Source organism: Rhynchophorus ferrugineus, unplaced genomic scaffold (genome assembly GCF_030347505.1).
Source record: "Rhynchophorus ferrugineus isolate W39M unplaced genomic scaffold, kcgeb_rfMv2 rfM4, whole genome shotgun sequence".
In the NCBI taxonomy this organism is placed as follows: domain Eukaryota; kingdom Metazoa; phylum Arthropoda; class Insecta; order Coleoptera; family Curculionidae; genus Rhynchophorus; species Rhynchophorus ferrugineus.
Window position 1 is genome coordinate 10,722,193 of NW_027472583.1, and position 26,841 is coordinate 10,749,033.

The 26,841-nt window shown below is 32.6% G+C and overlaps 1 protein-coding gene across 1 annotated transcript in view; it reads right to left on the reverse strand.

Annotated features, from left to right (window-relative positions):
* The window catches only part of LOC143196071 (nephrin), a 568,267-nt gene that overhangs the window by 144,569 nt on the left and 396,857 nt on the right, over nucleotides 1-26,841 (reverse strand). The window contains exons 6-7 of the mRNA XM_076403661.1: nucleotides 10,900-11,042; nucleotides 4,127-4,265 (exon numbers count right to left, since the gene is read on the reverse strand). Of these exons, the coding sequence (XP_076259776.1) occupies nucleotides 4,127-4,265; nucleotides 10,900-11,042 (282 nt within the window). The remainder of the gene's footprint in view (nucleotides 1-4,126; nucleotides 4,266-10,899; nucleotides 11,043-26,841) is intronic.

Genomic DNA, 26,841 nt, shown 5'->3' on the forward strand with positions numbered 1-26,841 from the left:
GAACTTAAAAGTACAATTAATTAGACAGCCACAATAATTTATAGGTTAGAGTTGTTTTATTATATTTACGTGAAACATTTTGCCACACTAGTATAGGTGGAGTTCTAGGCGCATTTTTTTTATGTAGTGATATCCCCCGAAGGCCTAATCTACCTATAATAATAATATATCTGAATAATGTATTTAAGTTTCTTTAGAGAGAAGATTTACATTTACGCTTGGTTCTTGTTTCCTTCGATGCAATGTTTGCTTGTAAAGTCATTTTGATACTACTATATTTCTCCTTAGTTTGTTCTGTTACTACCTGTGTATATCGTTCTAGATAAAATTATATTTAATCACTGCATTCTCCTTAATGTATTTGCCATATCTGCAGAACAGTTAGTATTATTTTTCCTCTGAAACATTTTAACCAAACCGTCATGTATATTCTGAAGAATAACACACATGTTCATAAAGCTTTCACACTCTATAACACACTCTCCTACAGTTAATGTATAATAATAATTATACACTGACCTTTAGTTGTTTCCTCTTTCATCACCCTCTCTTGGTAATTGTTGAGCATTGAATTATAAACCAACATTCATAAAGTTTTATTCAATCACTGTCACTTTCAAAAACACTAATCAAGTGAATATCTAAGCTGTTTATTTCCAATCTATCAAAAACTTGCTCATGATTCCAACATTTGCTGATTTAAATATCCTCCTCGACCTGAATATCTATTGTAATATTTCTTTACAATACCCCATATCAACGCAATTGGATGAAATATGCAGTGATATGTGGGAAGACGTTGTACTATGTGGCCATAACATTCAGCAATCTGATCTACCATGTAAAAAAGTAAATTACATAAAATGCAATTAAATATTTCATTTATATTTACGGAGTAACAATTTAAAATACTTCATGAGTTTGTTGATGCACTTGTCGGCATCTTCTCCACCACTGGAAAACGCTCAAATTTCACAGGGACGTACAAAGTTTTCATATACGTTTTATCTAAAATAATCACATATTTGTAAATAATGTTATTGCTGAGCTGATATGATTTAGCTGAGTTAAAATAAAATTGTAAATAGATAAATAGGTTTAGGTAGGTATTAAGCTAAATTGTGTGTTTATAGTAGAATATAAAATACGTGTAGTGGATAGGTTAAATAAGGCTTTTGTTTATGTTTATTTGATTATTATAATGATTATTATGTACACAGTTTATTTTAAAATGTTTGTTTTTGCGTGTTAAAAATCCAAGTGTGATTATTTTTTAATTTTTAATGAGTTTCTTATTTATTTTTTGGTCGGTTCAATTTTTTTGTTAAAAATGTTTTTAAATGAGTATATTTAAGCACATTATTAAGTAGTTAAACAATTCAACAATTCGCACGTTTAGAGTTTCGATTGTTGGTAAACAGTGTAATATAATGTGAAACAAAATGTATACGGTAGATAACTAGTCGATTATAAAATAACAATGTATATAGAAGGTATTGAAAGGTGTCGAAAAACGTGTGATTATTTCTGATTAAAGTCACAATATTGTTTGATCGGGTCACGTATCCTTGAAATTCTAGAGAAACAGATCGGGAACGCTAATGTTTCCCTTTGAAAAATGATGCCCTTTTCCTGTTAATAAAAGACTTGTTAACGTCTCCGCAGGACCTGATTGACGAAACTCCGAGGCGAACTGTTTCGGGTTTTAGCAGGAAAAGCAATTAGTCTTCCGGCGAGAAGGGACCAGAAGGAATTCGGAATTTTTCTCGAAGCCATCTGCAGTAATTTATCTCGAACGATATCGGTGGCGGTCTCTTTGCGAAATGGACTTTTCAGTGTAGAGAGAACAATGATTCCGCCTTGTCATATATTTTATTTTTACGGGATGTACAAATACGTTTTGAAGATTTTTTTTTAGATAGTCTACAGATACCGCTTTAAAAGAATCGTCCTTTCAATCGACCCGAAGAGATATCAATCGGAAGAAGCGATGTTTACTAAGGAGGGCGGGTAATGTGTCGCTTCACTGATTTAGTACTCATTTAATCATTTCACTGAATAACATTTAGATTGAGACCGAACTTCGCATGTTCAAAATCATTTTTCCCTGCAACGGTAGTGTTAGCTTATGCTTGATTAAAGCAGATCAATTTTGATAGATATATCCATGTATTATGATCATAGCTGGGCATAATTTCAGCTATGGAAGAACTTTAAATCAACTTGATTGATGGATTGATATAGATGAGCTGAGAAACTGATAGATCAACTATTTCTAGGTGTTTAAAAGAGACGAGGAAGATGAAAAAAAAGGCATTTGAAATCGATTCATCATCTGGGTTTCATTGCTCGACAGACAAAAAGAGTTTTCAGTGGCATGCGGCGATGACAACTGGAGCTACTACGGTAACTCTAAGTGCAGAAAGTAATGGGTCAGTCCAGGAGAATCATCCTGAGTCAAGTTGTGCTTTGTATATTTTGTGACAAGTAAGATGTAGAGTATCGCGAACTGCTAAACTTGAATGAAATAATCATTAGTGCAGAAGTATACAGATGAATGATAGCATCACCTACCACTTGCATGGCATAGTGGCTAACATATGGTTTAGAAATTACTGAAGAAATGCGAAACTGAATCGATGATTGAATCGCTGCCAAACCAACATCGTTTTTTCGACATGGTATCGCCATGTTACCAGAAAGATGGGAAGATATTGTAAAAAATGATGGAAACTATTTTAATTAATAATAATAATATATATTTGTTGTGAATTAAACATATTTTTGGTATTTTTTGAAACGTAATAGGAATTATAACGATAAGTAATTGAATTTTACAATTACTTATATCTTTACTACACAACGACTATGTTTGTCTTGACTCTACATTATCATATTTACAAAGATAGACTTAATTCATAATAAAGATGAGGTTAAATGCAAAAATTCTTGATTGGGTGAACTTAAACCAAATACATTTTAAGGCAAATTCGAAAAACTTACATTACATTATCATATTCCTTCAAAAAAAAAACAGATATTAGGACTCTAGTGTTACGCCTTCGAAAATACTTCTAATAAATCTAAATGTTCTAAAAATCTATGCTTTTGGTCTACAGATTTTTTGAATTAAAGAAGAAAATCTGTATACTAAGTTGCTGCAAATTACTTCCATTATTCGACTCCAAACTAGAATAGAACTAACGAAAATAATATGAGATACAGCTAAAAATCGTTGTTATTGGAATGTTATATTAAGTTGTCCACATAGTAGTTTGTTTGATGTTTAAAACATTAACCCTGTTATATATGACAAAAAAAGCAAAAATAATATAAGAGCCTGTTTGGCAATGAAGTACTTTTATTTAGAAATTAATTTATTTTAGTACATAATCATTTCCCTTGATTTCAAAACACTTAGTTCAGCAATCCATGAAGCAGAAGAATTACCCTACATATAGCAAAAATCGTATTTCAAATAAGGCAGATTATGGTATCTAACTGTAATGTTTTGCTTTTTTTTAAAGGTAATCAACAGGATTACTTCAGCCAACCGCTGAATACAACCTATGGTAAAAAATCGAGGGTTTTCGTGGTTGAACATACATTTTTGCTACTGGAACGCTATCTTTGCATTAAGCCGAGAAATTTTCACTTTACCCACGCATTTCGAGAGAATATGCTAAAGAACATTTGCAATAATAAGTATTATTCCGTCGCATTCTGGCGCATGGTCGTGAATTTATATTTGTGGGTGTTTAATATTTGCGATTTTCCTAGGCAAAAGTGCAAAATCCGACAAGGAATATGATCCCAGTCACGCCAGTAACCAGGCTGGGTAAGACCAGATGTCCTCTGGGATGATTTCTAAGTTGGTCGCTCACCAGTCAGTAGGCTTAATGCTGACGTGGTTCGCAGTCCACGTTAAACTGTAGGTCCAGCCCAGATAAACCCCTAGTTGGTAAAAGGATACTTTAAAATATACTAAAAGAAGAAAAATAAATAAATATTATTTATTTGTTCTGTTTTAATTGCAATTTTGAAGAATTACGAAAATCTAATTATATGCAGTGGAAATAACTAATACTATGTCAGTCTTAATCAAATATTATTCACTATTACTCACCCAAGGGTTGGCTACTAGATGGCACTCGAAGTAAACGTCGGCCCCTTCATTTATATTGTTCGCGTCAAGACTGTGACCGAGGGTCATATTGACTTTGGGCGGATACAGGACCTTCAGCATCCAAGTTCGTTGTATTTCGCTGAAAGAGGAACGTGTCGCATTATATACATGGAAAAAGACTTAGACAAGGAAACGAATGTCTTTTATATGAGTGGGTTTACTTTTGTAGGCGATAAAAGCAAACATCATGGGTATACGACTTTTTCAAGTAAATTATTAAATTGTTTGGACTGTTTTAATTATTTAGGTCAAGTCGTACTTTGTTTTATGAATATTGCTCTGGATATATATAATGGACATTGCATAATTCTATTTAAAATTTTTTTATAACATCTTTATTAGATACGCTTAGTACAATCTTAATTTACAATTAATTTATTACTACTTTTCCTATGTACTTGGATTAATTAACAAGCAAGACGAATGCGAGAAAATACATAAGTATGTATTCCTCAAATATAAAATTATAATAATTTATTAATTATTAACTTATAGCTATAGTTTACACTAAATGTAGACACTTTATATAAGTTCGTATGGTTTTGTTCGTTTCAATCTCCTGACATCATGTGCCCTGTCCAGCAGTTGTATTGCTTCCACGTTAGTATGATTTAGTAATCTTCTTTCGTGTTTCAAGGCGAAATCTTGGATAACTTCGCATATGCATTTGATTTCCAGGTCATCATGCCGTTCTTCGTTAGTTACATAACGATCAGCATTGGTAATCAATCGAAGAGCCTTGTTTTGACAGCGTTGTATGATTAGTTGATTTGAATTTTTTGTGCAACCCCATATTTGCACCCCATAGGTCCAAATTGGCTTTATAATTGTATTAGAGATCAACCTCTTTGATTTTAGATCAAGTTGAGAGTACCTTCCGACTAACCAGTATAGTTGTTTTATTTTGGTTCAAATGTGTTTTGCTTTTTGTCTAATGGGATGCTTCCAATTTAATCTACCGTCAAGATGGATTCCAAGGTATTTAGCTGATTCTGCTTGAGGAATCGGGCATCCATTGAGTGATATAATTAAGTTTTTACTATTTCGCCTCAATATAAAATTAACGTGGACAGATTTGGAGCTATTAAGTTGAATTTTCCAAGCTTTCGTCCATTTGTAGATTTTGTTGACAGCCACTTACACTTTTTCTATTGCCCTAGGTGGAGATATATCTTTTGCCATAATAATTGTGTCATCAGCAAAGGTTCGAAGAAGTGTTTCTTTTGTTGTTGGAATATCAGAAGTGTAGAGCAGATACAGGAGAGGTCCTAAGACGCTACCTTGTGGAACTCCGGCCGAAATATTTTTAAATGTCGAGAACGCCATTTCGTGCGATACTATCTATTTAAAATAAGCCTTATGTATTACTTTTTTGCTCTTAACAGGTCAATTGAAAAGTCCCCGGCCTACCATAGTAATAGATTTTTTTGGCAAAATCAGTTTTTTTATTGCACATAATTCTGGAGAATACGGTGTATGAGAAAGCAATTCGAAGCCAAATACATGGCCCAATACATACAATACATTTTCGCCATCGTTGTCGTGGTGAAGCAGCACTTACTTTTTTTTTCAATGCGGCCGTTTTTCGGCGATTTCGAGAACGAAAGCGTTATTGGTCCGTTTGAAGAATCAATTATTCAAGGTAGACAATGAAAATAATTCCATGCGCATCTCAAAATACAGACGCCATAAATATATGGCATCTCATTTTAATAATTCTGTCATCACAGTTTCCAAATAGCGATTGTGGTGTCATTGAGTACTATTTTTATTTATTAATTGCTTTTATAAATTTTCGTGCCTAGTCTTCAACTGATTGAGTATTTTTACCTAATGTTTTTCAATATTTTGTCACATTTTATGGTTTCCATAGTTAGTATGCCTGGAAAACTTACTCACTTCAATTTTCTACAAGTTCTACTATCCTTATAAATACTAGAAAAAATATATAATACAGTCACTATCGACGAATCTATTACGGGCAAATTTAAGTTATTTGCTTATCTTTTCTTTCTCTTGGTAGCATAACACAAGTTTTTATCTGAAATATATTAGATAAATAATAAGTGACGTCAAAGTTTCGTACCGCTTCTGATTGGTTGTAGCTGAAATATATTTGGTATAATTTGATGGTTAAAAATGACTGACAATTTTAGTAATTCAACTTTCAAATAAAAAAAATTATTATTAATAATGTCCCTGTAATATATTATTATCATAAATTGGTATTTTGATATTTTCTATTACCGTCATTTAGAATACTGAGATTTACAGCAGAAAGCAATCCATCCATACATTGCTTTTTTCTTAACTATATCATGAATAATGCCAGAAGCCTCGAAAATAGAAATCAATAGAAAATCAAAAGCCTAAAGTTAACAATAGATAATGATAATGTACGAATATTAAATATTCAAATATGCTTGGAATTATTTGTGTTTATATCAATTTAAAATATCATTTTGATAAATTACGTTTTTTAAAATGCCAATGGCCACGACTTTACAGATTCATAGATAGCAAGACATTAAAGTAAAAGTTTGAGTAAATAAGCGTTTTTTTTTCAACTAACCCGTAGTTTGTAGAAAACTTTTTCAACTAAGTATATATAAAAAACTACATATATACTTTTTTTCATTAATAAAACCAATTATAAGAAATCCTAGCCTACTTTCTATATCTGCGATGACGCTAACTTCAACCGAACACAAACAATTTCTCTCAACGCCGGCTTGGTGGCAGAGTGGTAAAGGCGATAGGACGGTCCTCCTACTGTTGCGATATCCGAGGGTTCGAATCCTGCTGGGGCATGGTCGTAAACTTATGTTTGTGATTGTCCTAGGCAAGAATGTAAAATCCGACAAGGAAAATGATCCCAGTCACGCCAGTAACCAGGCTGGGTACGACCGGATGTCCTCTGGCATGATTTCTAAAGTTGGCTACTCGCCAGTTGGTAGGCGTAATGCTGAGGACCGTGGTTCGGAGCCCACGTTAAACTGTGGGTCCAGTCCAGATCAACCTATAGTTGGTAAAAGAGGACCAAAAATATATTTTAAAAAATTCTCTCAACGGTAATAAACCATTCGCCGTCAAAAAATCCAGATTGCGTAAACATTCGATTATTATTAGAGAGGTCGCGCGCGTCCCACCTTCAACAAAATAATCCACCGAGCAAGATTAGCTTTTCTGGGTAAAAGAAAAACGTTCGCTATCATCCGGGACGTGAGGGACCGTAACTTTTAAGGGGCCTACTTATGCAAATGTTCGAATCTCTTGAGCACTAACAGGCACCCCCTAACAGGCTTATTACCACTACCGTTTATACGTTTTCGACAGCGGAGGTGGAAACGAAGAGAGAAGGGGAGAGGGAGAAACGGGCGCGGGACGCTTAATATTAAGCAATGCATTAAAAAGTTTTTTTTTGTTTCTCGACAAAGAGGTTTTTAAGTAGATGATAACAAGGAAGTGGGCTGTTCCGAGCCAAGGATTAGGTGAACCGCCGGTGTATTTTTGCGGGTGTTAAATTTTTTACTGTGGCAGTTTGGATGGGATTAGGCGCGATTTTACTGTGGCCATTATTTTGGCGGAGAAAGAGGAATGTTAATATTATTTATATGTTGATTAGGGTATGTTTCTCGCGGTGGAGAATTTAAAATTTTATTTTAATACCTTTCCAAGAACGTAATTCCGGTTTTATGTTAAACATTTTGTTTTCATAACTCTAGCGTTTCTTACAAGCAACCGGATGGTACATATATTCAATTGGAGAGAAAAATTCGGTTTAATTTATAGTTTTTAAGATTAACTTATTCACATGAATCTCAAACACTGATCATTGATATATCACCAGACGTATAAGTTAATTTTAGAACAGATTTTGGATTTACAGATAATATTAAATCGCATCGGATATATTTCTAAACAACTTCATGTTGAAGCCTCAGTGGCATGCCTCATTTTTCAGTATATGCCATTTTGTCTGAATTTGCACAAAGTAACAGGTTAATTGAAAAATCCCCGGCCTATTATAGTAAAACACATTTTTTGGCAAAATTTTTTTTTTACTCAACCTAATACCCTTAAAAGGTTATGCACTGATTATAGCGACCCTCCAGCTTTTCGTTACTCAGTTTCGGCGATCACCTCTTCATTCGACGAAAATTTTTTACCAGCGAGCATTCTTTTAAAAATCTGAGAACAGAAAATAGTTGCTGGAGGCCAGATCTGGAGAATATAATGAATGAGGGAGCAATTCGAAGCCCACTTCATGGATTTTTGCCATCGTTTTCACTGACTTGTGACACGGTGTATTGTCTTCGTGAAGCAGCACTTTCTTTTTCTACAAATGAGGCAGTTTTCGGCGATTTGGTCCATCAAACATTTCAACAACGCTATGCAATAGTCGCTGTTGATGGTCCTTCCATTTTCAAGGTGCGAGCCGACTGTTGTGGTTTTGTGTTCCACGCTTTAGAGTGAGTTCATCGTGTGCAGTCCATTCGGATGACTGTCGATTGGACTTCGGAGTGAAATGATGGAGCCATGTTTCATCCATTCTCCAGTCACATATCGACGCAAGAACGTTATCAAACACTGCTCCAAATCATCAAATCGTCGATGTCTTTGGTCAAAAGTGAGCTCACGCGGCATTCACTTTGCACATCGTTTTCTCATACCCAAATATTCGCGAATGATATGATGTAGATGTTCAGTTGATGTATTTAGATTGTCTGCTATTTCTTTCAATTTCAATTTAGGTCATTCAAAATCATTTTTTGGTATTTTTAAATATTTTTCTCGGTAACAAATTCTTTTGGGCGTTCACTGCGTTCACCGTCTTCGGTGCTCATTTCACCACGTCTAAACTTAGCATATCAATCCTTGATGGTTGATTTTCCTGGGGCAGTGTCCGGAATCTCGGTATCGAGCTAAATTTCTACTTCAACTGTATTTTTTTCATTCAAAAAACTATATCTTATCAACACGCGAAATTCCTTCTTATCCATTTTTTCACAATAATAAATGTTGTTTAACTCAAATTGCTATAATTTACAAACTAATTGTCCGACAGCTATCAAATTTATACACGCATCTTTTGAGGGTTAGGTCTAACTAAGGAATATATGTATTTAATTCTAGTAGCGCCATCTATGTGTCAGGCCGGGGACTTTTCAATTGAGCTGTTATTAAATCGCATCGGGTACACTCGTTGTAAAAACTTCATGTTGAAGCCTCACTGGCATATTTCACTTTTCAGTTTGTGCCATTTCGCCCGAATTTGCACCAAGCAAATCGCATTTGCGAGAAGTTTTAATTTTTTTACGGTCAATTTGAAGGAAAAGTGGAAAAGTGAAATTAATCGAGTACTGTACAAAGCTTATGGCCACAATTATCCTTCGATTTTAACCTGTAAATACTGGGTTTGACGTTTTAAAAGTTGTGATTTTTATACCGAAGATAAAGATAGTTCTGTATAGCCGAAAAAAAATCCAAAGTCCAAAAGACGAGGACTTGAAGGTATTATTTGATGATAATCCGTATAAAAAAAGATGTATATGTATAATTTTTGGGAGTAATACAAAGCAACCATTTCCAGTCGCTAAAAGAACGTGAGATTGAACTAAAGCTTGGATATTTTGTGCCGTATGAATTGAAACCAAGATACAATGAAAAGTCGTACGACGACGATAAGTCATCTGTGAAATGCTGACCCAAAGGCAAAATAGGAAAAATTTGTATCATCATATTGTAACTGATGATGTGAAAAATATGTGAGCCATTATGATAATCTATGGCGAAAAAAATCATAAGGTTAACATGGTCATGCACCAGTATCAATAACAAAGCCGAATATTAATGACTGCAAACTAATGGTCTATATTTTGTGGGATCAGCTTGGAGTGATATACTACAAGCTATTAAAAAGAGGCGAAATACGAGCAAACACACAATGTCATTCTTCAGTGACAATGCTCGACCACATGTTGCTAAAATCGGATAAAATTGTTGCCATATTCTCCAGTACTTGATCCTTGCTTTGAATACATTGATTAAAATACATTATATCGTTTTATAACATCATAATTTTAATAATTTCGTTTCTGTAGAACTTCTGGGATTAATGGACTAAAAGCTATACCCAGTGGTTGTTCCATCTCTCTTTTCAAACCAGATTTATACCATTAAAACTGTTTGGATGATTTAAAACTTTTCGGTTAGTCTCCGTAATTTGTTACCAAACCAGTAAAGATGTGTTTGTTTGAGCATTGTCGTGATCTAAGACAATGTTTTTCTATCAAGTAATCCTGGCCTAGTTTTAGTGGATTTTCAGCTCCATAACGGTGTTTCGAGTAAGACCGGATATCTTCTGGGATGTCTCCAACTTCACTATCTATTTAATAGATAGGATAGGCTTAACGCCGAGGACCGTATTTCAGGAGCCCACGGTAAGCTGGTGGTTCAGTCAAAATTAACCCTAGTTAGTACGAATCAGACTTATATAGAACATAATAAATATAAACGAAGGAACCCAAAAATAGAGGACGAACCTCCTGTCGAGGTAACCACACAGTGGCTACCAAGCCGGCACGTTATGAATGTGATAGATGACTATATAAATGTCATAATGTGTCCTAAACAATTTTCATAATAGCCTCACTATGCTACCTCCCTAGAAAAGACTTTTATTTTTTGAGGAATAATAATGATTTACCTACCTAAACGGTATGCGTTGATTTGATGCCTTACAGGAGAGCGTTAGTCCGTGATCACTAGCGTCTGGGACAAATTGCAGGACGCTGGTTGTAGTGTTTCCATCCGCGCTCACTGTAAGGTCGCCACCATCTACCCTTCTTCCGTCCTGAAATAATATACATATATTAGCACATAACGATTTTATTAACATCTCTTATTAATAAATAATAAATCAACTTTACATATATGTTATTGTTTTATCTTAATTATTTCGGAAGCACCCTGAGTACATTACAATCTCAAAAGTTTCAAATTTAATCCGAATAATAAGCATGTGAAAAGATTTGTTATTCGATTTATGACTGACTATATTCTTGGACAAATCGATAAAGAGGACTCGATAAATCGATGAAATATATGAGAGCTTTTCGTCTTATTCATCCCGTTTTCAGGCAAAAGGGCGACGTGGTCTATATTTGCGTTCCCATATATTTTAATGGAATATCTCGACTAAAACAGAATTGAACAAAGAACTAAAATATTTAATACACTATAATCTACTATATATGAAGTTTACTTTTTTAATTGTATATCATATTTCTTCATATTTCTATAGACAGCTTTAAATGTTTGTGTATTACTCTCTAGCTAATTTCAGTTGTATATAAATGCGGGAAATTTAATCAAAGCGCTAAATGCACTAACAATGCAGGGTGATAGTAGTGACAATCTATGAATAAAACTTGAGTCATCATATCGATATAATATCCTTGGGATATAATTTGTGCCAATGTTTTTTTGAGTTTATGAAATCATTGTTGGTTTCTAGTACTAGAATCGTTCAAAGATTCTATGTTAATTTTTTTAGTTAACTTAAAGGCAAGTAGATAATAAGCAAGGGTTCTACTATTTGATATGGCTTCGGTCGTTATTGATCAACGTTCCGTTCGTTGACTTAATATCCGGGAGCTATATGATCTCATTGATCATTTAAATAGTAGGTATTGGGGCCAAGCAGAGTAGTCATTCACCAAAAGTATGTGTAGTAATAAGTCAGCGGTTGAAGTAATTTAAAATTTGAATTTAAATATCCATTTCCGGATTTTCATAAAACAAAAGTTTGGAATATAATCTAAAAAATCTTAAACTTTATTTTGTTGAAATCAGTAAAATGGCCGAGGAAACAAAAATTTTTATTTAAATTTTTTAAATATATTTTAAAGTCTCTTTTTACCAATTATGGGTTTATCTGGACTGGGTTAGGCCCAGTTTAACGTAGGTTCCGAACCACGGTTCTCAGCATTAAGCCTACCGACTGGCGAGTGACCAACTTTAGAAATCATCCCAGAAGACATTCGGTCTTACCCAGCCTGGTTACTGGCGTAACTGGGATCATTTTCTTTGTCGAATTATACACTCTTGCCTTGAACATTCACAAATTTTAAACAATCACCAACATAAATTTACGACCATGCCCCAGCAGGATTCGAACCCGCGGCTATCGCGACAGTAGGAGGACGAAAGAAAAACAACAGATATTTTCCTGCAAAAAAAGCATTTTTTATGTTATTTTGATATTGACATAAAATTTATATATTAGGTTTTAATAGGTATCTTGAATAACCGTATCTATTTTTGTTCTATATATATTTTTCTTTTATATAAAAGGGTCTTACGGAGCATTCAATCATTGCCTTTAGGAGATGATAATTTTCAAAAGCATATAATAAAATTAGACATGAATATTTCAAAATGGTACAGTGGGTCACTTAAGATGATAATAAAAAAAAGGATAAAGGCAACAAAAGTTGATGAAAGAAAATAAGCCTTAGAACAGGAAGAATTTTAATGGAAATTTAAGGCATTGTTTTTAACATACATAACATATGTATTGCATTAGCTGTGATTAGTTGATGATGCAACAATAAAATTATATTTATATGTAACTTATTGCCTGTTTGTTAGTGGCGAAAATTCTAAAAATTTAAAAAGAAAACAAACAACGGTGGCAAAGTTGAGTTGGAAAAGAATCTGGAAAGGTAAAACGGAACGAAACCACGACGCCACTGAAAACGTTGGCGATTTTCCCCGTACCCTCTGCAGTTGCAGAAAAACAATTCCGTACCTTAAATTGTTCCGCGAAACTTTTAACAAGCTTATGGGGAAAGTTCGGCATAACCCCGGGTGCAGATGTCCGCAAAGGAGCCGGGACCGGAGGTCGTTTTTGCTCGGGAGTTTTCGCGCTAAACAAGTTTTCCAAGTCGGATTGTTAAACGAAATTACAGCCAATTACTTAAAACGCTATCGAATCGCACCGTTTTTGGTCTTATTTTTTTTGTCGGCGTTCCCAAGCCCTCCGTGTTATTTTTTTTTCTCGGTAACAGAAGAGTTGTTTTTTTTTCTTCTTAATTGGCAATTAAATTTCGTTCATTATCATGTTTTGTACTGATTATTTCCATTATTATTATATTAATTAAGGCTGCTTGCTAACTTTCACTGTTTATTGTATTATTTTGTTCTCTATATTATGGTAGAGTATATTTTCTATACAGAAAGGGAAATTTTGTTTTTGTTTAGATCGTTCAAGAGGTGGCTCTCATAGCCTTGGCCTATTTTTAGAAATTATGTTGATTTTCTTTCTTTTTAAGTCCCAGACGTTTGGAAGATGGCTGAAATTGAAAAAATATGGATCAGAAATCTCTGGATATAAAATATAAATATATAAAATATAAAATAATATATAAAACCTGGAAAATCACCAATTGAAAAGGGTCATCTCATGGCTTCCAGTAATCTTTAAGGTATTTGAAAAACTCCTATGGAAAATAAATCGATTATACAGCGAGAAAACCCAATACCTACAGAGCAGTTCTGGTTTATTAACAAGCACTCAACGATTGACCATAGGAGCAGATTCATAGGATTCATAGGAGAAGATATAATTAAAAAAGCTTATGTTCAGTTATATTCTTAGATATAACAAGAACAAAATAGAACAAACCTACGATAACAACATGAGAATGGGAATTATGAGAACAAAGTCCTGATAAGTTTAGTATAGTGTAACCAGATACTACAGGACTAATCCGTCAGTTACACCAAGCCCTTCAGATACCGACTATCATTCAGGACATCAATAGAATCCCAAAGAGACATGAGGAGTTACTCCATTCCCATGTCAGTATCGAAGTATTACAACTCTTGAATGATTCCGGAACAGAACACACATTCATCAGAATCAAATCATTTGACCATGTGTAGTATGGCGTAGTGATGTGCATTTAATAGAAAAACAGCAGTGTTAACACATAAACCTTATTTCACCAGATACTCTGTGGTATTGTCTAGATTTAAGTTATTGAAAAGATAAATTGTAGGTTAGTTGGCAACGACTAGTAACAGTGTAATGAATAAATAATAATAAAAAACCTTCTAGAACATTATTAATAATAAATCATTGAGCATGAAATATCATCCAACTTGTAAATCTACTTCAACATATATATATAAAATGATTGCATACAAAAGAGTTAACTAGAGTTGAAGGGAACAAAAGAGTGGAGAGCTGAGTGTAAATTAACGTCAAATTTACTATATGGAATCAAAGAAGTATCGTAGTATCGCAGTGTAAAAGGTAGTTGAGGTCACAGATATATCGTAAAGTACAATGCTTCTAAATTCGAATGAAAACTGATATGAAAAAATCCTAGATGTGCATACTAAGTAATATTGTGGCACCACTATAACATTATTTTAGTCCCTTTTCGTCTTAACCATGCATTGATACTTTGAAACTAAAGAAAAAAATGTAAAAAGAAGATCGGTTCAAGTATTTCTTAAGTTTGAAAAATTACGAAAGATTAGTTTATGTTAAATCTATAACAATAAAAGTAACTTTTTTCTTAAAATCATATGGCACATATATTACAACTAGTTAATAAATACAACTGTCTAGTAATTATTCTTTCCTAGTACATACCTTTCAATATTCTACCTTAACAGTTTAAAATTATTTATATTGAACTTATAGTATACTACAATCTACAATTATCATACTTAGCAGGCAAATTCTTTGAAGTAAATATGTATCAAAGTACATATTTATTTCTGAACAACTTATTTGGTAGTAGGTTTTATATTTTCCGAACATTAACATCTATTAGCTTTATATACTTTCCTAAAAGGCCTCAACATCGATCACCAAAGTTTTATTTCTAGCTAACTTTTTTCATTTAATTGGTGCGTAATAGAAGTAAAGTATTTTAGCCTTCATCTAGAATATAATGACCAAAAATTTGTCCACATATTTAAGTCGACTGGTAAGTGCTATACACGACTGAGTACAAGGTGTCAAAATTATTTTGTCGCCATGCAACTTTTTACTAATGTATAACATGGGCTCCGAACCACGGCCCTGGGCATTAAGCCTAGTGACTGGCGAATGATCAACTTAGAAATAAACCCAGAAGACATCCGGTCTTACCCAGCCTGGTTACTAGCGTGACTCGGATCATTTTTCTTGTCGGATTTTGCATTCTAGCCTAGGACAATCACAAAAATAAATTTACGACCATGCCCTATCAGGATTCGAACCCTCGACTAAAGCAACGTTAGGTGGGTCCTCCTATCGCCTTCACCACTGCGCCAACCAAGCCGGCTCGCCATGCTACTGGTGTGTCATCACTTTATCATTTAATACTGATATACGTTATGGCAATTAGTGATGGTGACCTAGTTATTGCTAAAAAATACTGCCTGCGATAAATAATAGTTACAAATTCTGGAAAACTGGTAAATCATGGAAAACTTTCCGATATAATACATATATCCGAATAAACATCAATCAACACAAATCCGAAAATCAAAATGTTGTTTTATGGAAACTGAAGCAGTTAATTAAAAATCTTTGTTACTTATATTGCATCTAATAGTTAATTGTAAAATAATCTGTAACTATAACATATATACAAGAATTCTTATGACGATTCTGCCAGCTTATAGAATTATTGAAACAGTTTTAAGATTTAGTCAATAGAGAATCATTATATCGCGTTTTAATTATATAGGAGCTTTTCCTACAGTCTAAGAGGAAATGTAAATTTATACCGTCGGTAATGGTCGTGTATAACTCACTGAATATCGTTTTATTTGATTATCTATTCAGGTTCTAGAACATTCATAAGATTTCATTTCATTATAATAATGATATATTTGATTTAATATCAGGTTGTTTAATAATTTTGCATACTTTCTATCTCTTTATTCAAAACAGAAATACAATTTTCGGCTCTTTCAACGTTATCTTAAATTATCTTCCTTCACAGGAAAATATCTTAAATTTTTTTCTATCCGTCAGTTCGTTTCAGCAGTGGAAAATTTAAATCTCGTGTAGTGAATAGATTTATTGTGAAAAACAGGATTATGGAAATTAGCTGAAGCTGTCCCAGACACAACAATTTGTTTCAATTCAGAGTTCGACACTTCAATAGCTGCAATAATTATTGCTAGACGTTGGAATTATTTCGTAGCGTTTCTTGTTTTATAGTAAAAATTGTTCAATGAAAATGAAAGAGGATTTTTTGAAACAATGAGGTGAATAACTGTTTTAAATCCTTTTAATAATTGATATAATAATAATCTATACAAACTTATTGAACCTTTTAGTATATTAAATTCAATTATAATGAATTCAAAGTTTGATTTTAAAATTTAAGATGGAAACAGTAAATCTGAATGGTTCAATTAATACAAAGCACATCCATCTTATCAAAAATCGCGGTAAAATAATAACGCAATAAAGCTGAACATCTATCTTATATATTATTCCTAGTCATTGTTTTGACAAAGTGAACATAAAGAAAATTTTATGGTTATTATATGGCTTTTATTTATTGGATCTCTGATTCGATTGATACTAATATGAAATCATTCTTATCAAACTTATCAAAACTTGTTTGTTATCATTTTACGTCAAAGGAAAAGTTGAGGATTATCTATAGAAATTTTTCAGAGTTCGACACTTCAATATAGTGCGATAATTATTGCTAGATATTGGAATTATTTGGCAGCCTTTCTTTTTTTATATTAAAAATTGTTTATTTAAAATGAAAGAGGAATTTTTTGAAACAATGAGGTGAATAACTGTTTTAAATCCTTTTAATCATTTCTATACGAACTTATTGAACATTTTAGTATATTAAATTCAAATATAATGAATTCAAAATTTGATTTTGAAATTTAGATAGAATCAGTAAATCTGAATGGTTCAATTATGACAAAGCACATCCATCTTATCAAAAATCGCGGTGGAACAATAACGCAATAAAGCTGAACATCTATCTTATATATTATTCCTAGTCATTGTTTTGACAAAGTGAACATAAAGAAAATTTTATGGTTATTGTATGGCTTTCGTTTATTGGATCTCTGATTCGACTGATACTAATATGAAATCATTCTTATCAAACTTATCAAAACTTGTTTGTTATCGTTTTACGTCAAAAGAAAATTTGAGGTTTATCTAAAGAAATTGAGTTCGACACTTCAATATGCTGTGATAATTATTGCTAGATGTTGGAATTATGTCGCAGCGTTCCTTTTTTTGATATTAAAACCTGTTTTTGTAAAATGAAACAGGACTTTTTTGACACAATTAAGTTGAAGCGTTTGGCCACTTCACACAAAATTGAACATATTTGGAATTCAATCAGATATGCAATATATATATAACAGCTGTAGTGTGGGGATTGGATTGGGAATAGATCTTGTAAATGGTACGAATTAACACCAGTACAGAATTTAATGAATATTTTAGTGCCAAAAATTTTTTAATTTATAAATATATATATATGTATATATATATATATTTATATATACAATAGGGTAAATATACAATATCTTGCTATGTTAAGCATTAAGGGTGGTATTAATTTCTTACAACAAAGAGGTTTTTTTGCTTTAAAAGTGTTAAAACAATCACTGAATTTGTATTTAATGGGATATTATACCTTTCTTGACTAAGATCTTGATAAGAAAGCCTGGGAACCTGCGAAATCATTAAACGTTAACCAATCAACACTTTTAAGAAGTTTGAAGTCGTGTTTCATAACCGAAGTATTAATTTAAGCTGAAAAATCGTCGAGAAATGTTCACTTTTGCAAAACATTTCTTACATCTGGTATCTGATATAGTTAGAAGTATGTATTCTGTTATGAGGTGCTAGAATTAAACAAAACCATTAATGAGGAACCTTGTAAAAACTGAATAATTAATTTGACACAAGTAAAAGTATTGAAAAACAGACGGATTGGACAACCAGACATGAAATATTGATTTTGCAGTATATCATCATATTGTATATCACTCAAATTAAGCTAAGTTTTTTAATATAGATTTGAAAAATCCAAATTATCCATAAGATTCTAAGTTTAAAAAATGAGATTTTATTAGGTATCAAATAACAAATGTTGGTTATGTCGCGTGCTTTTCGAAACAGTTTAATAATCAGTTGTAGAATGGTAGCATGCTGTTATACTTTCTTGTTATTTTCACAAGTTTAAACAAAATATATAATTGCATTGTGTTAAAAATAATTTAAAGGGTATATGCAATTTTAGGCATTTAAATTATAATGATTAAAGGCTCAAAACAATGATGACTAGATTCTCATCTTGGTCGTTTCACTTATTTCATAAAATTCCAACAATAGTAATTTTATTGAAGAATATTATTACTATTATATTGTTTATATCATATTTTCTCTTCGTTCTAGCCCATTTTTAATATATTAAAAAATATTTAGAGATAATATCGTTTAACAATTGAAATTAATCCAAACAATGATAACTAGATTTTTATACTTGTCTTTTTACTTCCTCGATAGAACATTTCACGCTACTTTAAAAAGAATGGTGATGTCATTCACCATTACAAAATAAATATTTTTAAAATATATAATGATTGTCGTAAAGTGTGACATGATTTAATCTAAAAAAAAACTCTTCGCCATTGAAGAATACAAAAACAATACGATTGTTTTGAAATAAAAACTAAAAGAAAGTACGGTATCATTAACGAATTCTTACAACTATTACCTTTTTTTTTCATTTCTTCTGTAATGAGCGACCGGTTTTCTTTATTATGCATCCATCTAGTTTAGATATTAATCGGTGAACGGCGATGTATTTTACTTTTACTTTCAAGGACGTGGAACAGTCGCCCGATTCTCGTCGTACATATTTACATTTAGATTACTTTATAATTAGTGGCAAATGTCCGGTGTGATTCTTTCACGCATATCATTATTTTTTAATTTATTACGATCGATGATTGTATATTTTAAAATTTCAGAAAATCGTGACATATTCTGGTTTATTTGGGTCAATTTAAATTTATACCGTGGTCATTATTTAGATCAAATAATATTAATATGAAAACTAGTATCTCTTCAGTTCGACAAGAAGTTAAAAATCGACGCCTAACCTGGACGAACGCTATACGAAAACAACTTCCACTTATATTATATCAAATGTGTTGGCTCATCGGGCGCAAATCCAAGTTATCATTAGATAACACGGTATTGCTGTATGAGTCTATAGTCAAGCCTATTTGGTCATATGGAATCCAACTATGGGGTACCGCTAGCAAATCTAATATATCCATCATGCAACGGTTCCAAAATAAAGTGTTGCACACCATTGTTGATGATGATGAATTGATACAACGCGACATTCCTCTAGAACCCATAACTAGTACTTAACTAGTAACCCGTAACTAGACTTAAACGCCATCTGATCTGATTATGGGACACATATAATTTTAAAATATGACTAATTAATTAAGATAGTATTTTATAGAGGAGATCACACAATATCAAGTGATTTTATACATACCATGTATATATATATATATATATATATATATATATATATATATATATATATATATATATATATATATATATATATATATATATATATATAAACATAAGAAATATTTATTACCTATTGGGCAGATTGTGGAACCACTAAGAGTAATAAAAAAAGTAGTCAAAAGGACCTGGATATGGAGAATAATTTGGACGTTTAAGTAATTCGTTAATTGTTTTTGTTAACTGAAGTTCATGAGCAAAATTATTACCTTCGTAAAAAGCGCAATGTATGCCCAAATTCCTCTTGCACCACAAAAAACTGACGTTAACATTTTGTAGTTTGATTAATACCAGAATATTTTATATGTCAAAGTCAAAATAAACTAAATTGCGACGTTGTGACGTCAAAAATTTAGATTACGTGAGTTCACTGTGTTTTCGGACGCACTATACACATTAGTGATGTAAGTACAAAATATTTTACCCCTTTTTAAAGTTGCGTTTGAATTAAATAAATTTTAATAATAATTTTGGTTATATTTTTATAAAAGCTAAACATTAAATATAATTTTAAAATTCTAAAAACATTATCACATGATTGTTATTTAATAGTAGTAATTTATTTAATAACAGTTAATTCTGCGAATTTACCTAGACTAGCGGACACACTACGGGTTACGAATTATTTTCATTCCACAGGAAACCTCAGAAATCACATCTAAATCAAGTCGCGCTCAGCCGGACAGAAAACTATTTAGAATGTGCTAGATATCAAATTAGATGATTTTATTTGCCTTGATACGGAACGGTATGACCAGAAGGCGTCGGAAGACGTGGCCCCCATCGCTGGAACTCGCGCGGAGAACGTCAAGAATTAAATGTAAAAGCAGGAAATAGCGTCGGCTGAAGCACGCCCGGTTTTCGGGCTCGTTGACAGCGAATGAAAGAGACAAAGGGGGGAGAGGGACGAACATATACCGAAAGAAAAGGTGTTCTAGATAAAAATTCCGTTTTATCTACTCTTAATTGTTTTTTTCTTTGATGCCCAGTTTTTTCAGTCGCCGGGGACGCCTTAATTAGCATCTTTGGATTGCCATTTACTTTCGAGCGACTAAAAAAACATTGGTGTGGTTCTATACTGATTTCGATAACTTTGATTTGACAAGAATCTGATGTTTGGTCATTATAAAAATTTATAAAATATGGCGTATGGTCTATTGAAAATAACAGTGAACTAACGTCATCATGATGTTTAATGTATTGCCTATCACAATTTGTAAATTTATTTTAATATCATATATGAGAGTCACTATTTATATTTCAGGAATAGAAAAAAAAAACAAATAGTTAAGCTGCGGATATATTTTTATTGTCTTACAACTTATTCTCCACGATGATCCATTAAGTTTTGCATACGCTTAAACCAATTTTCAAAGCATTTATTCCATTACGAATGAGATATCTTCAAAACATGATTTTTGGACGTTTCAATAGCTTCTTCGGGCAATGAAAATCGTTAACCACGCAGTTTATTCTTCTCTTGTTTGAGCCGATGTGTGAGAGATCGCATTGTCATGATGAAGAAAAATGCGGCGTCTCTTGTTTGTTTTCCTTATTTTACCGAAGACTTCTGGCAAAGAAATGGTTGTGTACCAATCAGAATTTACTGTTCTATGACCCTTTAGAGGCACTGTTACAATATGACCAGTTTTCTGAAGAAACAGGCCACCCTATTCTTTGAAGTGCTTCGCGCGCGAATAGCTTTTGTTTGGTTTGGTTCATATTGGAACACCCCAACAGTCTACTGCTGCTTACTTTTGGGCTTATATGAATATATCCATGATTTGTCACCTGTCACGATTTTATAAACGTCTTTCTAAGCACCATGATTGAATTTCTTACGCATTTGTTTGCCTAATCGCCACGAGATTTTTTTTGAGCGATTGTCATATGCATATATGCTGGTGAAAATAATACTTAGGAATACCTCATTCGCACAATAGGTGACATGAGGATCTTGCTTAATTATTTCGCACACAGCATCGATGTTTTCTGGCACAACAGCCGATTTTGGACGACCTTCACGAAACTCGTCGAACAGCGAACTACGACCACCATTGTATTTACTAAACCAGCGATACACAGTGGTTTTTGATGGAGCTTCGTCGCCAAAAGTCAAATTAAGTTCATTGATGCACTCTTGTTGTGATAATCCACGTCGCAAATCGTCAAAAATCATTGCATGAAAATGTTTATGATTCAGTTCCATTTTTTTTGCCGAGACGAAACTTTCAACTAAATATAAAATAAACAAATAATATACGAGTACGTATATAGTCAAAAATGTAAAATTTTACAATGCAACAGTCAGATGGATTCACATGACAACAGTGTTTCCCGAATTCCCGAAATATAAATAGTGACCTTCCTAATATTATCCTTCTCATTTTATTCTAGTTAAAACGATATTTAATGCTAACTGATAAGTTCGGACATGTAATCGAATCAGCCTACAAAAGTCGTCCGGTTGTGTCAATCGTCTGTAAAACTCAACAAAAAAAGAGTTAAAATAATTACAGTTTATAAACAGATAAACGTTCTTTTCACAAGCAATTGTTTTAATAAATTTCAAATCGCTGGTTATTGTTATTCTGCTTAAAAATGTCGAAATCATAACCAGAGTCAGAAATAGACTGCGTCTCTAATCAGTTATTTCGAACTGGAACGAGATAATGGAGGCCACCTTCTTGCCAGTAAAGGGCGTTAGAGAGGTAAACATAGGTACTGTTAAGCACGATGTTGCTGCGGTTCTTATCGAGAATATTTTTTAATATGTTGACTGAACTAACTGAACTGAATATTAGCACGCGTACAGTTAATAAAATATCCCAAAAATGCAAAACAATACAATCTTGGATTCACTGTAACGAAACCGTCTTCATACGAAGTCGAGAACGAATTAAGATTACATTGATGTTTCCTCTATCAGAGATCAAAATTCTTCAATGTGTAAAAACGGAGAGAGGGTTTTTTTCCAATATAAACATAATTTAATACAATTATTTCAGAGAAAACTATTAGTTTAGAAAGCTCCAATAAAATACATAGAGATATCCAGGTCTTTGAGAGATATAGAACGTCTCTGATAAACTGTTGGTTAATATAGGAATTAAATGGTGTAAAATTAACGCACGAAGTGGTATAATGGAACTTTTATGGATTGATGTTAAGAGAATACAAATTCTAAAAGAATATAATAAAATTAAGGAAGACTTTTTATTTCAATGTGTTTATTTAGATGGGACATGGACATTTCAGAATGGGGCATTGGGTTACTCATGGCAAGATGATAATAAATATAAATGTACAGGTAACAAAAATTGATGCAAAAATGTTTTAGGGTAAATGATGTGGCCCGATGAATGGAGGTAAAACGAAATGAAACAGTGGTGTTTACATTTTGTGATCGTTATTTATTGGCTATATAAAAAAATGTGAAAGATACAATTAGATAAAACGGATGACAGCGGTGTTACCTGGAGACGAGGTTTGGGCAGTCGATGGTGGCACGTTTAAACCAAACGATGGTTGAGAACTGAATAAATCGAAATACCTTTTTATAACATCCCAGATAAACGTCTCGGAGTTGCCGCCAACTATTCGTTATCGGGTTCTAGTTGGCGCTGCTGGAACCCCGCCCGTGTTCAACATCTGGGATTATATTTCTGGGTATTTTTGTAGACCGTTATTCCACGATGTAAAATTCGACATGCCTCAAGGTCGCTACAATGTAAACGTGGGAGTAATAACTGATTAGTTCTTGCTAATTATAACATTTACTAATTTTCATGCTGGAATGAGGAATGGATTTATTTGTGGTGCAGAGTTAGTGTTTCCCTCCAGGTCCAAGGGGGTTAAAGAACTTAATGGAACCATTAGTTATTTTTATGACAATATACCATATCATAGTACACTGGTGGGGACATCCCAACAACTGCAACGACAAAGTCTGTAGTTAAGGAATGGCTTGTAAAAATCGTGCTAAAGGGTGAGCTATTTTAAACTCTTACTCGGTAAATATAAATGAAATGACTGAATGAAAAAAATAATTATTAAAATAGACTCTCAGGTCTAGAAGGATATAGAAGCAAAAACTTTCTTGATGTGTGGAAAAAACATTGTCTATAATATCAACTTCGGTTTGGATGAACTTGATCAGACACATTGAAGAAGAAATTGTCAAATGGCGGAATCGTTGACAAGTGTTAGACAGATTGGAAACTAATAGATTAGTTATCCATTTGAATAGCGATTCCGAAAGTGACAATGATTGAATGAAACTTTCGGAATGTGGGATTATAAATCAATGCCGACAATTACCAAGACATGGGTGAAAACTACTTCAGTTAAAATAAGGAAACACTTCGAACTTTTTTCTAAGCCCATTAATCTCTACTAGTCATCTAAAATCCCATGAAAAATGAAAGTGTAGTGGAAACAAAGATATGTTAAATATATCTTATTGTTACTCTATTAAAATAATATCAATATTAGATAATTAAAAGTATTAAATTACCAATTAAAATCTCAATAGGCATTGTCTGAAAAAAAAATCTATATAAATAAGCGCGTATTTACAAAGGCTTATTTTCTTTATTGGGTCAAATTATTTAAATATATTAGACATCTGACAGTAAATCCTTTTTATTGAAGTACAGAAAGCTCCCAATACACGATATAAGAAAATAAGTCCCAGCATATATTTTATTTTTAGTTTCGTGAATGTATACGTCTTATATGAATCATCATTGTATCGGAGAATGTAAGCTTCAATTTGGGTTTGTAAAAATAGAATTGTACAGAAACAAAAAAGGATTCTGATTCGAAACAAGTGAAATTCAGACGCAACGGTAAAAAAGTAGATAAAAAAACCTATTCAAATAGGCAACATTCTTTAAAGATAGAAAGTATACCGTATGTCTTAAATATATTGCAGAATATAAATAACGGTAAATTGAAAAACATATATTCTTCTTTTTTTATTAACTGTCGTACTTAGTCGTTATAGGGTTTTTCAATGAGGACGGGTCGGGGTTAAAGGAATAGAACAATAGGGGTCTGTGGTATTAATAAAATTCTTGTTTTATTTGAACGGCCTATATTGGAATGGTTTAACTGGCATAGACCTTAGACCATTGCGAAGTTTGTTGTGTGATTCTACGTTAGTATCGTTAATTTGGACCAAAAGAAATTGGTTCGCCGTTGACTGTAATGGATTCACCAACATTAAGAATACCAAGCGATCAAAATCCACAGCAACTAATAAGATTTTGTGGATGACATATATTACCATTTTATATTCATGTCATTTTATATATAGCAATTATGTTTGGTGCGTGGTCATTCATTTCCAAAAATGCATGATGATCTTGACTTTCGGTGCGAACACAGGGTTGCCTTGTCAGTTTGCGCTGCTAGGTTGGTTGAATTTATATGAGTCTTGATGCAAAACTCGCTTTCTAGGCAAAGCTAAGTTCTAGTAGATAGGCCTGAAATTGATTCCCTACAATTCTGTTGAACACATACTCAGACATTGTTCTATACGACTACCATCTGGTTGAGTTAATATATTACAGCTTAGTGATTAAATAGGCTAAAATACTGGACAATGGACGCATATTAAGTAATTTTATGGACTTCAAGCCTATTGTATCTTTTGTGATAGTATTCATCCTGATTTTCATCTGATAATTTTATTGCAAATATAACTTGAAAACTGGATATATATTTATTCAATCTCTATAGTAATAATATTCATGTATTTATGAATACAACATGAATGAATGCTTTTTGCGTTAAAAAAACTTCACTGCACTACAAGATCATCTGAGAGCTATAATATTACGGTATTAACATCAGTATGGAGTCTCTCCGCATGTCTCTTTACGTCTTATGTCTCATCTTGCTGTAAGTAATCATTGGTAAAACATCTCGGTTCATCTATGATATCTCATATGACCATTGGCGCAACATTCCCACAATTAGATTACATAAAGTCTATTCAAAGCAGCCAATGCACGTTAAATAAAAATTTATGAAGTCAAGACGTCGCAATGTTGCCGCATTAACCTAGAATTTTGGCTTACAACGTTTGCCGATTTGTAACCTCTAATTATTATCATTAATGCCTAAAATAATTTTGTAGATATTTGACAACAGGGTCGGCCAGTATCAACAACAACCAAATGTTATACATCGTTTCGGTTATATGCCCGACGCATCAGAGAGCAGTTCTTTTTAACTACGGCAAAATGAGAAGAAAAAATTCACTGCAAATTTAAAACTAATTTTACATTTTTAAAAACTGCATTGAACAGTTTATTTGACCTCATTAATGACGCATATTGGCTGTTTTATTAAGAGGACTACAGTTCATATCAGTTATAGAATTTTCTTAATCAAGAGCATCTTTTTATTTACGGATAATTCTGATTTCTAACAATTAACCAATACATATTTTATATTTAAAATTCAGCTATTTTTTAATATGCTTCTACTTTAAAAGTTCAATAATTTAATTTAATAAAAGAAAATTTACAAAAAGAAAATAATTATTAATAAAAGTATAAAAATTAAATATTTCAGTGGCATGCCAGTGCCATGCAATAACAATAAATGATTGGTCTTGCGGTTTGTTAATCGTCATGGCAAATGCAAGATAAGTCGGTAATAAAATTTCGAATTTTTTGAAAATACGTAGTTTTTGTTGACTTAGATTTCGAAGTATGATGACTATCGAGCCAACCTTCAGTTATAAATTGTGCGGTGATAAGCCAAGCACATGCAGGAAATTAAAAAAGTTATTGAATAAAAAATACAAACAGCGATTGACCATCATTGACCAATTACACCAATTTAATTAACAGTTGTTATTTGGTCTCTATATTTCTTTGTTTTAGGTACCTGTCTTGTTATTAACCTAGCTTGAAGTTACTTGTACTAAAATTATTGCTTATTATCTTTACTGCCCCAATTGTACTCACACAATAGTTAATAAATTGACAAAAAAGCCTTTTAAATGTAATAAATTTTCATA